Here is a 13,306-nt window from a genome sequence, read left to right as displayed (position 1 = left end):
TCTAAGTGAGAAGAGAGGAAAGACCTCTAGCTGTAAAGTGGAAACCTCAAGATTTAAGCTCCTTCAGGCCAGTAAAGCAAAATCACAGTGAATCACGAAACACAAAAAAGACTTGGGCAAAGCCATTTTTCTGTTATCAGAAAATCTCTAATTTCTCTACTCCCTACATAGGCCTGTGTGTATTTATGGCTTATAATGCTGCTGAGTCAACTCAGACTTGAGACCTATGAATTGGAATATCGAAATCCCAGTAATTACAAATGACTCCTGTAAGAATCATATTTTGACAGATCTTGCTTTTATCTTGTACATATAAATAGAGAATGAAAAATCAAGTTTAATGAAGTTAATGGAAACAGGTACACCTGTGATTACAGGTGAGATTTCAAGATTCAAAAGGATCACAAGTTCAAGGACAAGCTATGTACATAACAAATTCCAGGCCTGTATCATAAGACCCTATCTTCAAAACTCCTAAAGGAGGGCGAAGGAAAGGAGGAAAAGTGAAACAAAAACAGATGACAGGAAGAAACGAAAACTCTTACCAGACACCACTGGGCTTCAGACAGCCTTTGGCTCCCACTTTGTCTTGTGTCCATTGTTGTCAGAGGTCCCATTACATTCCCACAAGGCCATATGAGACCAGCTTTCTTCTGATCAACATAATTCCAAGCAGCCGGCCCAATATGGCCAGAAGGCAGAGTTCTCATGATTGCTCTTGTCCCGGTATACACAGACTTCTTAACTTCCCTGTCATTTTTACAAAACCTCCGGACTAACAAAGTGGACCGCTCCTTTTTGCTTTTCAAAAAATCGTCTACGTCTTCACAATTATCAGAGAAATCCTCCAGAGAGCTCAGAAAAGTCTTGGCATCAGGGCCGTGAGCGAAGCCGTCCTCGCCAAAGCCACCACCTGAGCAGACGTCGTCCGCCTTCGGGCAGGAGCTTTCAAAGCACAGGTATTCATCACGCAGCGAGGCACAATGCTCACACTTCAGCTGCCCATTCTTACTACCACAGGTTCTTGTCAGTTCCATCAGTTTACAAGCATACGCCATGTAATTTTTATTTTGCTGCCCCCCACGAAGAGTAACACAATTTGCACAGTCATCCAAAATTAATTTTTCTGACAGGGCATGAAAAGCATCCGACATTGTCCTGTCAGCTTCATAACGGAAATGAAACACCGCCGTGTTGCCGTCAGCGCGAGGTCCGCTGGACTCCACCATCCCAGGCTGATTTCCCAAAGGGCTCACGTCCATGGGAGAGTCCCCCATCTCCAGTTGAATTCCAGGGAGCACCTTCCTTTCCAGTGGAGAAGGAATCCCAGGCTGCAAGCACAGGTCTCCTCCTGTGACAGAATCACAGGCTTCACAAAGCTGGCTCCGGGGAAGCTCATGCTGGTGGCTTTGCACTAAGCTGTTGCAGTTAACGGAGTGGTTTTCCGTGGAATCCGGTACATTTCCCTCCCAGCACTTTTCATTGTGATTCTCATCACTGACTGGTCCTCCCCTCGCTATTGAGTAGACCTTGGACAAATTACTTCTAGAAGACTCTTCCTTGTGTTTGTTCCACTGTGAGATGGTTCGAGGGATGAGTACACCCTGCCTGCCAGCGCGTGACTTAGGAATCCCAGCATCTGAGACTTTTTCACTCGTCTCTTCTGCCACTGACTGGACAGAAGCCACTTTCCTTTGGGTCACAGGGATGAGGACGGAAGCGGTCATTTCTTCGGACGTCATCTTGATCAGCGTCCTTCAGCTACTCTTCTGCGTTCCCTTCCCTGGTGATCATGTCCAGGCAACAGATAATCTCAAATAATTCCAGTCTTTGTGAGAAGCAAGCTGACAGTTCCTCTCATTCAGGTATATTAAGAGCCAAACAAAATTTTCCAGTTGTAATTTCCTACAAGAACAGTTTGTTTTACACCAGTATTTCAAAACAACGGGTCCATTTTCTTTTCTCCGTTGCCCGAAGCTAAGTTTTTTGGAAGGCTTTTGTTCGGGATCACATTCTGCGACTTGTGGTTTACTGTTAATGTGCAATGATTTTAAAATCCAGTTTGAGTGTTTTCAGTTCCCTGTAAGAAAAGAGATAATGTCAAATATTGTGGCATTAGATAGGTTTTCAAAATCGAGTTGATAATTTTAAGTTAATGAAAAATACAGGTCCATTCTGAGGACAGAGATTTATAATCAAAAATTAGTTTGAATATTTTAAGCATTTTTTCATTTTGGCTTGACAATACAGAAATTCTGCTTCCAGCAAAAACAGAGTACAAAAATCAGATTTATCCTGGTGGATTAAATAAAGTCTAAGCAGGAAAAAAAGGAAAAATGAATGGTTTCCACACAATGAACAGTGAAAATGAAATGTTGATATCTGAAGCAAAATAAAAATAAAATGAGCACAGGTAAATACCTGAGCTCACTACTTAGAGAGTTTCCAGGCCCAAATAGAACCCAATAGTGTGTGTGTGTGTGTGTGTGTGTGTGTATGTGTGTGTGTGTGTGTGTGTGTGTGTGTGTTTGTGTGTGTGTGTATAAAAGAGGAAAACCTAGAACTTCAGAAAGGCCAAGACACTAAGGACATAACACAAGAGTTGCAAAGGTAAGACAATATATTCTCATCAGAAACAATTCAAGCAAGGAAAGAATAGAGTCAGAAAGAAAAACTATTAAGCAGAATTCAATAGCAAAGAAATGTCTTCCACAAATGAAGATGAAGTAAAGTCTTTTTCAGACATGTAGAACCAAAATAATTCTAGCAGGGTTGAACTACAGAAAGTAGTAAAGGAAGACCTCTGTGCAGAAGAAATTCTAGATATGTCTATCTATAAAGAACAGAAAGCCTAAATGTATTGAATACGTGCATGTTTTTTTTTTCATTTTTTTAAATCACATAGCAGGATAATTCACCATTTAAAGCAAAAAAATAGTGACTGTGTGTTGTGGGATTTCTAATAAATATTGAAATGAACTGTGTGGGCAGAACAGAGGTCAAGAGGAAGGTCCTGGAACAGTAATTCTACATGGTTATTTCTACATGAATCATTATTTGGTTATTTAAAGGCAGACTAAAGGTGTACACTCTGATCACTTAGAAAAGCATTACGATTAAAATCATTAATATTCCAGTTAATCTTAAACACTTACAAAACCAAAAGGTAAACAAAGAAGATATGAGACAAAAAAGAAAAAAAGGAAGGAAGAAAGAAAGAAAGGAAGGAAAGAGAGAAAGAAAGAAATTAACAGTGGATTTAAATATTCCAAAGTGCACAAACTACACACTTAAAGAAAATATCCATTGGTTTCTTTTAAGTAAGAAATTGTTAGGTCAAATGTAAGTAGATATAAAAGACTTTGATTTATGAAGCTGTAGTATTTTAAATGGCTTAGCTAGTTTAATGGTTTTGTCCTTTTTTCTTTGACCACACTGAACCTCTTCCTTGTGCTGCATATTATACTGTGGAGTAGACAGCCAGCACCTTCATGCAACCCTAACAGAGTCAAGCAAATTCCCATGTGATGAGGGAGGAAACATGAAGAATTCTGGGAGTAGGTCATGGGGTTCTGGCTCAGCTGCTGCTGAGCCTCCACTGCCCCTCCCAGCCCTACCCCCCTACCCCCCCAACCCCCACTCCCCCACCCCCACTGCCAATGATATGTGAGCGCATCATCTTGAGAAAGGCTCCTCTGACCTCAGTCAAGGTTTCCAGTGATTACAGCTGCAGCCAGCATCTGCAACCTCATAAGAGACCCTCAACCACTAGCAGTGGTGGCACACGCCTTTAATCAAAGGACTTAGGAGGCAGAGGCAGGCAGATCTCTGTGGGTTTGAGGCTAGCCTGGTCTACACAGTGAGTTCTACGACAGCCAGGGCTACATGAATAAACCCTGTCTTGAAAAATCAAAAAGAGAGAGAAGGAGTGGAGAAAGGGAAGTGAAAAGATTGACCCTGAATCATATAGGGTCTCTTCCAAATTCCTACTCAGAGTTATATGGAATATTATATGTTCATTGTTTTTCCACCATAAATGTTGTTGTATATTGCTGGATAGCAACAGATAATGCAAGGAAATTCCGCTCTCTATACTTGGGAAACTGGAAATCAAGGCCTAGAAGAGCTAAATCAAAGAACGGTAGAGGATTCAAATATAAGAAGGCTGACCCCAGAAGCCTTTTCTAATCGTGAACTGTGCTGTCTTCTCTAACATCCTGTCTGAGGCCTCCTGGTTTCGGGTTCTGTTGTTTATAGACACATGGCTGCTGGGGGTAGCCTATCTATTATTTGAATTTGTTTCAGAAGGCTGGAGGTTGCAGACAGTCCACTGAAGCAATGATCTTTGTTTTGCTTCCAGCTGTAGTCAGGAATGAGAAACATCATGGGAAACTGACTCCCTGGCCTTGGCTTCATCTCAGGATATTCCTTTTTTCAACAAATGTTTACTGAGTGCAAAATTAAATGAGGCAAGCATCTTGCCCTCGATTTCTTTATGAGCTAATAAATGACCAGTCAAGGTATGTTACAAACAAGGCTGTGCCAACATTGAAGAAGAATGCCTAAAACAGATGGTGGGCATGAGGCAAGATTAGTTTTCACAGTGGGTCTCCCGGAGATGATAACTGGGCTGCATTATCAAAGACAAACAGGAGTCGGCAAAATGATAGGTGGAGTGCACCTTCAGAGAAGAGCATTGTGAAGGGAAACGCACAAAAGCAGCCAAGCACAGGGTGTGGGATCTCTGGATGATACTGTATAGTAGGAACATGAGCTTCCCTCTTGCAAAAGAGAAATAAAATTACCTTCAAAAAATAAGGTTGTGAATGAAATGCTTTGAAAGATACCAAATCAGGAGGTATGTCTGTTATTCTATACTATTTACAAGAAAGGACAGTCAAAGCTCAATGGCTCTTCTGTGACAGTGACATGGTATTGAATTTACTCTCAGTAGACAAATTGCCAGGTCTGCCTAGATTTTGTTTCTGCTTTATAAATGGAATCAACTTCTTGAAATATCAGTTTTGTGATCACCAATCATGCTTAAATTATCCTTTCCACATTTATAATATTATATATATTACATATGTCAAAAGTGGATAGCCAACCAACAATTATTGATTTCTAGTTAGACCCTCTTGGGCAGTCCTGGATTGACTTTAAAAGAAGTGGTCAGGGGCTGGTAAGATGGCTCAGTGGGTAAGAGCACCGACTGCTCTTCCAACATTCCTGAGTTCAAATCCCACAATCACCCATAATAAGATCTGACGCCCTCTTCTGGTGCATCTGAAGACAGCTACAATGTACTTATGTATAATAATAAATAAATCTTTGGGCCAGAATGCGGGGTTGACCGAAGCGAGCAGAGGTCCTAAAGTCAATTCCCAACAATCAGATGAAGGCTCACAACTATCTGTACAGCTACAGTGTGTACTCACATACTTAAAATGAATAAATAAATCTTTAAAAGAAGTGATCAAATACACGAGGATTAAAATTACAGTGAGCTTTACAATATTGTCTAAGCAACATTGGAAGCACCAAAATGTGGGGGCCCATACTCTCACAGCTTTGAAAAGCAAACGGATGTAAGATGAGATTGATTGCTTTTCCTACATGGACATGTTTATGAGGGAGACTAGAAAAAGACCACCCCAGGAGAGTTCAAAGAATGTATGGCCTAAGGGTATATAATATTGGAGGAGCATGTCGAGGTAGTATGTCTAAGCTAGAGAGTTACTGGGGGTAGATATATGATTAGGAGAATGAATAACCAAAAGACAGAGCTGTGGAGATCCAAGCTGTGTTGGGAGTCCTAGACAAAGCAGTAAGATAAGAAAAACAGATAAAAGGTAATGGGAATTGGGGAGTGACACATAGGAAGTTTTTAACATCAGACTAGGGGCACATCAGCCAAGAATAATGGTGTTAATGATTTTTCATGGGCTAAAACAAGGGGTTGAAAAACTACAGCCTGAGGCCCAAAGCTGGCCTGCCACCAGACTTTATAAATAAAGTTTTATTGCAGCAATGCAGTTATATCTGCTCATTTATGTCATACCTATATCTGGTTTTATGTTATAATGTGGAGTTGGGGAGATGTGACCCAAGCCACGTGTTACACAAAGCCAGAAATATTTACCATCTGGCCCTTTATAAAAGAAGTTCACCCACCCCATGCCAGATAAATAATGAGATGATGAGATGCCTGTTTAGAGCCAGAAAATGAAGTGGGAGTCCTGACTGCTGTCTGCGCCTATCTGAAGTCTCAAGATGAATAAAGACTCATTTCATATTGTCTCCAGAGCCACAGCATAGGATTACTAAGAAGGAAGTCTTCAGCCAACCTAGTAAAGATTTCCCTGTCTTGCAGAGCTGTTTAACAAAAGGGAAACCATCTTGAGTAGTGGTCTTCTTTAGATGTTGCAGAGGGATTTCAATACAGCAGCACAGTCAGCATTGAGGGAGCCCAAAATAAGCTGAAGAGATTGAGTGAATGGATGGCTGTCCATCAAATTTAATTATAAAAAAAAATAGCTAATACTTAACAGAACATGAATTGTGTGTAAAACATGCTCAAACTGCAATATGTATTATTGCATTTAATATTTACAACAACTCAGTGTCACTGGGGTGACGGAGACTCCTACCCGTGGTCTTCTCCCTCTCTGGAAATCTGTGCATAATGTCTGAATTTCAGGGAAGCGCTATGGCTACCCCTTATATCTAAATGTGGCCATGTGACTATGTTGCAGCTAGTAAAATGTAAGCAAAAGTGGTTTGCAGCTTCTGATAAATGTCCTTGAAGGTCCAGGAGGTACCCTTCTCCCCTTCCCCCACCCCTTATCCTTCTGTGCTATTCTGAAGAAAGACATGATGGCTGGATCTGAGACAGCAATCTTAGGTGATGAGATGAACATGAGAATTTAATGAAGTATGTTACAGGATTGAATGAAAGTGGTGTTATGAAAGCTAACACCATGTCCAGCGAATATACACCAACAAATAAATAAATAAATAAATAAATAAATAGGGCTTAGTTATCAGGAAACAGTTTTTGCACCTGTTCCAGTGTGCATAGTTCAGATGGTTCTTAACTGAAAGGACAGCAACAATTTGACAGATGGAGGATTTGAGCTGAGACTTTACAGAAAGATGGCAATTATTTATAGCCAAGGAGACTTTGAATAGCAGGACAGCATACCTAACAACAACAAGATAAGGAAGGGGGAATGTCCAGTGCAGAGCTGAGAGCTTGCCTGAAGTTCTCCGAAGAACATTTTATCCTGCCAATAACAGTGAAAGTTGCTCATGGATTTCACCATTACGAGAAAGAAGCGCTAAGGCAACCATGAATGCTGGATGTGGAATTTAACAGTCTCACTTGCGTCTTTAAACCTAAAGGGTCTTACTGAGTTGCTTGAGTATATGTGGAAGACAGCCAGCCAACCAGGGGATGGCTGTTTACGTATACATTCTCTTCCCCCAGACCCACTATGCAAAGAGATTAAAGAAGGAATTTGTGCTATCATGAGTCTGCCCTCCCTATCTTCCTGACATGTGCACACAAGGCATGTGGGTACAATGTGCACATGCCCACACACAAACACTGCATGGTGCAAGTTGGTCCCCTCTGCCGCTTCTTCTAAGTGTCTGCAGCTCCACTCCCTCCTGACCTCCTTTCTCTGAACTATTACGATGGAAACTCCATAACTCACAGGAAATAAAACTTTGAAACATTCTCCCAAGGCTCCGGTGCACTGATCTGGGTCCTTGTCCAAGACCACAAAGGTTTAACCCCTCATAGCTTTAACTTTCTTGATTAGTAATCTTTCAGAGTCTGAAACGTCAGGCTTAAGACTCCAAAGACCCTAGACACTTCAACTTTAGATTCTGTGTATGTTTGACATGAGGAGTTGGCTGGCATATAGATTAGAACGCCACAGAAGCAGTTTTCAACTTAAACCTTCATAAAACTTGGCAACAATAAAAAGGAGGTTCACAAAAATGCTGTCCATATCAGGTTAAGTCTCGGTTGTCAAAGTCATAAGAGAGGAAGCCGTTCTGGTAATACAGTCATCTCCCAGAAATAAGAACTGTGAGCATCCAGATTGAAGTCAATAGTAGAGGATGGGATTTTGATGCTACTCTGCTCATGAGACTCATCTCTGTCCATCAGAATATGGCCCATTATACCCCAGCATACACAAGGCTAACTCACAACAGATTACAGACCCAAGGAGAACGTCCACAAGGTAAAACTTCTAGGAGGAAGTTTTTTAAAAAATGTCTTCATGATGTTAAGACACAGATCATTTTCTTAGGACAGAAAAAGCACTAGCCATAAAGAAAAGGGAAGGATGAAATGGGCTTTGCCAGGACCTAAAACTCCTACCTTTCAGAAAACTAAAAAGGAGAGCCACAGAAAGGAATCGAGGTTTCAAAATATATTTACCTGGAGAAGATCTTGTAGTTTGAATGCTTTTATCACTCTTTATTTATACATACACAACGTGTTCTGATCAAAGTCACTCCCCACTTCCTCCCCTCCAAGTCCTCTGAGAACCAGCCCCCACATCTTCCTTCTAACTTCATGTCCTTTTTTGTAACCCACAGAGTCCGGTTGGTGATGTTGGTATGTGCATGTATATAGGGCCATCTACTAGAACACAAGTAACCTACAAAGGACCACATCCAAAAAGGAAACTCTCTGCCATTGTACCCCAGCAGCCACAAACAGCTACATAAATAATTTTAAGAACTACTATAACTTGGGGCTGAAGAGATGGCTCGGTAATCAAGAGTGCTTGAAGATCTTCCAGAGGACCTGACCAGTTCCCAGCATCCATACCAGGCAGCTCACAACTGCCTGTGACTCCAGCACAAGAGAAGTCAGGACCTTCTCTGGCCTCCTTGGTTGTGCCCACCACCTTTCAGGTATCCACAAGTCATATGAGTTAGTGACCATTGTACTAGACAGCTTGGGTACACAGAACATTTTCAAGATGGTATCAAGTTCTACAGACCAATACTGTTACAAACATGTAAAGTTGAGCTGTGGAGACAGAATCCACCTGAGGGGCTGAGGGAGTGGAAGCTCGAAGTAGAAGGATTCCAAGTGGCATTATCTTAGAAGTATTGAAAATACTTGACTGTTTTGTGTTTTGTTTGACATATGGTCTCACTATGTACACCAGGCAGTCCTCTATCTGCAGCGGTCCTCCATCTGCAGCCTTTCTCCATGTGCAGCCATCCTCCCTCTGCAGCGGTCCTCCCTCTGCAGCGGTCCTCCATGTGCAGCAGTCCTCCATGTGCAGTGGTCCTCCATCTGCAGCCGTCCTCCATCTGCAGTGGTCCTCCATCTGCAGCCTTTCTCCATGTGCAGCTGTCCTCCATCTGCAGCGGTCCTCCATCTGCAGCCTTTCTCCATGTGCAGCCGTCCTCCCTCTGCAGCGGTCCTCCATGTGCAGCAGTCCTCCATGTGCAGTGGTCCTCCATCTGCAGCCGTCCTCCATCTGCAGTGGTCCTCCATCTGTAGCCTTTCTCCATGTGCAGCCATCCTCCATCTGCAGCGGTCCTCCATCTGTAGCCTTTCTCCATGTGCAGCCGTCCTCCATCTGCAGCGGTCCTCCATGTGCAGTGGTCCTCCATGTGCAGTGGTCCTCCATCTGCAGCCGTCCTCCCTCTGCAGCGGTCCTCCATGTGCAGCGGTCCTCCATCTGCAGTGGTCCTCCATCTGCAGCTGTCCTCCATCTGCAGTTGTCCTCTTCCCTCAAGGCTCCCAAGATGCTTACAATACAGTTATGAGTCACTACATTCAGCTTAAAACTTTCTCCATGTTAATTAATGAAGAAGCCACACAGGCACATAATTCTCAATTCTCTGCAATTTTTGAGGGTCACAAACTGCATTTCCATTCTGCTTGCTCCCTCAGCTGTCAGACTTTGTTGGGGGTTTTTTTTTGTTTGTTTTTTTGTTTTTTGGTTTGGTTTGGTTTGGTTTTTTGTTTTGTTTTTGTTTTTGTTTTTCGAGACGGGATTTCTCTGTGTAGCCCTGGCTGTCCTGGAACTCACTCTGTAGACCAGGCTAGCCTTGAACTCAGAAATCTGCCTGCCTCTGCCTCCTAAGTGTTGGGATAAAAGGCGTGTGCCACCACTGCCAGGCAGCTGTCAGACTTTGGATGATGTCTCAGTTACTATTTCACTGCTGTGCATAAACACCATGACCTATACAATCTATAAAAGAAATCATTAACTAAGGGCTTGCTTATAGTTTCAGAGGTTGAGTCCATGACCATCATAGCAGGGAGCATTGCGGCAAGCAGGCAGGCATGGTGCTGGAGCAGGAACTAAGAACTTACATCCTGATCCGCAAGTTGGAGACAGAAAGAAAGACTGGGCCTGGTGTGAACGTTTGAAACCTCAAAGCCCACTCCCAATGACATGCCTCTTCTAACTAGGCCACACCTCCTAGTCCTTCCCAAAATAGTTCCATCAACTAGGAACCATGCATTCAAATATATGAGCCTATGGAAGCCATCCTTATTCAAACCACCAGAAACAATAAACAACCTGTTCAACTATAAGATATACTGCTGAATTTTTTATTAGATATTTTCTTTATTTACATTTCAAATGTTATCCCCTTTCCTGATTTCCCCTCCAAAACCCCACTTTCCCATACTCCCTCCCCCCTGCTCACCAACCCACCCACTCCTGCTTCCTGTTCCTGGCATTCCCCTACACTGGGGCATAAAACCTTCACGGGACCAAGGGCCCCTCCTCCCATTGATGACTGACAAGGTCATCCCCTGTTACGTATGCAGCTGGAGCCATGGGTCCCTCCATGTGTACTCTTTGGTTGGTGGTTTAGTCTCTGGGAGCTCTGGGGGTACTAGTTAGTTCATATTGTTATTCCTCCTAAGGGGCTGCAAACCCTTCAGCTCCTTGGATCATTTCTCTGGCTCTTCCATTGGGGACCCTGTGCTCAGTCCCTAATTGGCTGAGATTGCTGAATTTTTTAAAGACTTGCACAACAGGATTCAGAGCCTGCCTCTACCACTTGTTTAACAGACAAATCTTGGACAAGTCAAACTCACTCAGCTTTGATACGCTCATCTGAAAATGAGGGAAAAATTGCTTCTCCTGTAACCCTCAGAAAAAATGAGTATCCTTTCTTCTCATCATGAGGACCACTTTCTGGAGTTATCACATGCATCCTGACATGGAGTCATGTTTATTTCACTTAAATTATTCCCTAGCACTATAATTAAAAGGCTCAATAAATAGTTGCTCACTTACTGCTGTGTGTAGATCATTCATTTGCTAGGACATAATCATTGTCCTTAACCTATACGGTAGGGCAACCAAATTATTCTGAAAGATCTATGAGTTTGCTCAGTGACTAGCACATTATAAGGTCCCACACCAACTGACAAGAAGGGGCATAATCCCTATGTACAGGACAATCTTAAATTACTACATAGTTATAATCAAAAATGAGAGCCATAAAATAACAAATATTATAGTCTTGACAGCCTAAGTATAGATCTATTCAATTTAATAATGCATATATGATCTGTGACTGTTTGTGTGTATAGCTTGTGATTTTAAAAATACACAGCTAGGACTGCTGGAAATCAGCATGGCTGAAGCCAACAGGGAGGAGGATCTCTCAGAAAGTGCCATGTACTTAGACAAAGGCTACCCTAATGAGGAAGGCAGGGGCAAAAATAGTTGAGTAGAGAGAAGTGCCAGTCATTTCTTACAGTTAAGATAGAAGGTTCTGGGCTGGCTTTAGCCTGTGTTTATCATGATGCCCTTTCAGGTCATGATCTTAGCAGGGCCAGCAGAACTCCTCAGGCGCTGGACAGTTTTCATTCCTAGGTAACCCAGACATGAAAGGAAGTAAAAGCAGGAAGGACCCTGCTGCCATAAGGGTCTTGCATTACATGTCCTGTGCATCTAAATCACGAATGTCCCCAGCAGCCAACTGCCACCTCTTCCCTGGCGTAACTACAGGCTCCTATTGTGAACAGCTATTAATTTATTGACAGGTAACATCAACACACCCACTTGCTGAATGTTTCCTCAAGCCAGCCTTCTTACAAGCCATTCTTCAATTACTCTGAGTGTCTTCCAAAGAATTAAAAATACATGTGATAAGAACGCAGCCTGGAGGAGATAAACTCCACAGAACTGCCCTTCTCTAGGACACTCTCACGTTACAGAGTCTCAGTAAGGTGATCCTGGTTTCATCAAAAGAAGGCGTGAACTGGCTTCTGCAAACGTTTCTTCATGGTTGTCCCTACTACACCCTCTTCTGTGGGTCCCCCATGTGTGATGCCCAGGCTTTACTTCATCATCATACTGAACTAGACATTTTCCAAATTAAATAACTCTCCAGTCTCATGGGAGTTCTCCTACAAAGTCCGGGCAGATACGAGGCGTTTTAACCCACATATTTCATGTATTACATGGTCATTTCTAGTCATGTAGTTCTTCAAATCCATAGTCTACTTAACACTAACACCAGTGAAGGTATTGAGGAGCCCTCTGGTCAACAAGCTAAAAAAATTTGCCCCTACAGTTCACAGATACCACTGATGACCTCAAATGCTGGGTGGATGCCCAGGCCAACAGCTGACTCAAACAGTTGATGTCATTCACATGGCTTGTTTTGAGTAGAGTTAAAAATGCAAATAGAACACCTCGTTAAAACTCAAAGTTCATTTTAGCTGTGCCTCATAGATGAGAGACAACACTATTCAGACTTCTTACCTAACTGGGAAAGAAGAACAGGCCATGACATTTTATCATTTTGCTTGGGGTTCCTTGTTTGTTCATCTTCAGGCTAATACTTTGGCACTTCTGCTATTTTTCAAGATGGTGTAATCCCAAGGTAAATATACAGAGAGCTGTTGGCAGAGTCCACAGTCTGAAGCCAGCTAGCTTCTCCAGCCTGTGCCACCAGTTCTCGGGTCCTTCCCAAGGCTCCAACAGTAGTGGGGGACAGGGGGAGCTATGATCTACCCAATCATAGTGCTTGGGTGTGTTGGCTCCCCTCCAAGTTACCTGTGTTGTGACTGAGATGACGAGGCTCCTAACTACAGGAAATATGGGGAAAGTGGATTGCTTTCAGTGCCACTATGTCATCATTTCATGCAGCAACTGTTATTGTACAATGCTAGGGATTTTATTCTGTTTGTTTGTTTGTTTGTTTGTTTGTTTGTTTTTTGGGACAGGGTTTCTCTGTGTAGCCCTGGCTATCCTGGAACTCACTCTCTAGACCAGGCTGGCCTCGAACT

The 13,306-nt window shown here is 42.6% G+C and overlaps 1 protein-coding gene across 3 annotated transcripts in view; it reads right to left on the bottom strand.

Moving 5' to 3' along the window:
• Plce1 (phospholipase C epsilon 1) overlaps positions 1-13,306 on the bottom strand; it is a 304,329-nt gene that overhangs the window by 262,693 nt on the left and 28,330 nt on the right. For all 3 annotated transcript variants that reach the window (XM_031390225.1, XM_031390227.1, XM_031390226.1), the window contains exon 2: positions 546-2,080. In XM_031390225.1, coding sequence (XP_031246085.1) covers positions 546-1,742 — 1,197 coding nt within the window. In that variant the 5' untranslated portion in view covers positions 1,743-2,080. The remainder of the gene's footprint in view (positions 1-545; positions 2,081-13,306) is intronic.

The sequence above is a fragment of the Mastomys coucha genome, unplaced genomic scaffold, assembly GCF_008632895.1.
Source record: "Mastomys coucha isolate ucsf_1 unplaced genomic scaffold, UCSF_Mcou_1 pScaffold21, whole genome shotgun sequence".
Lineage (NCBI taxonomy): Eukaryota > Metazoa > Chordata > Mammalia > Rodentia > Muridae > Mastomys > Mastomys coucha.
Note: the sequence above shows the minus strand (reverse complement) of the source record. Positions and strands in the feature narration are given on the sequence as shown.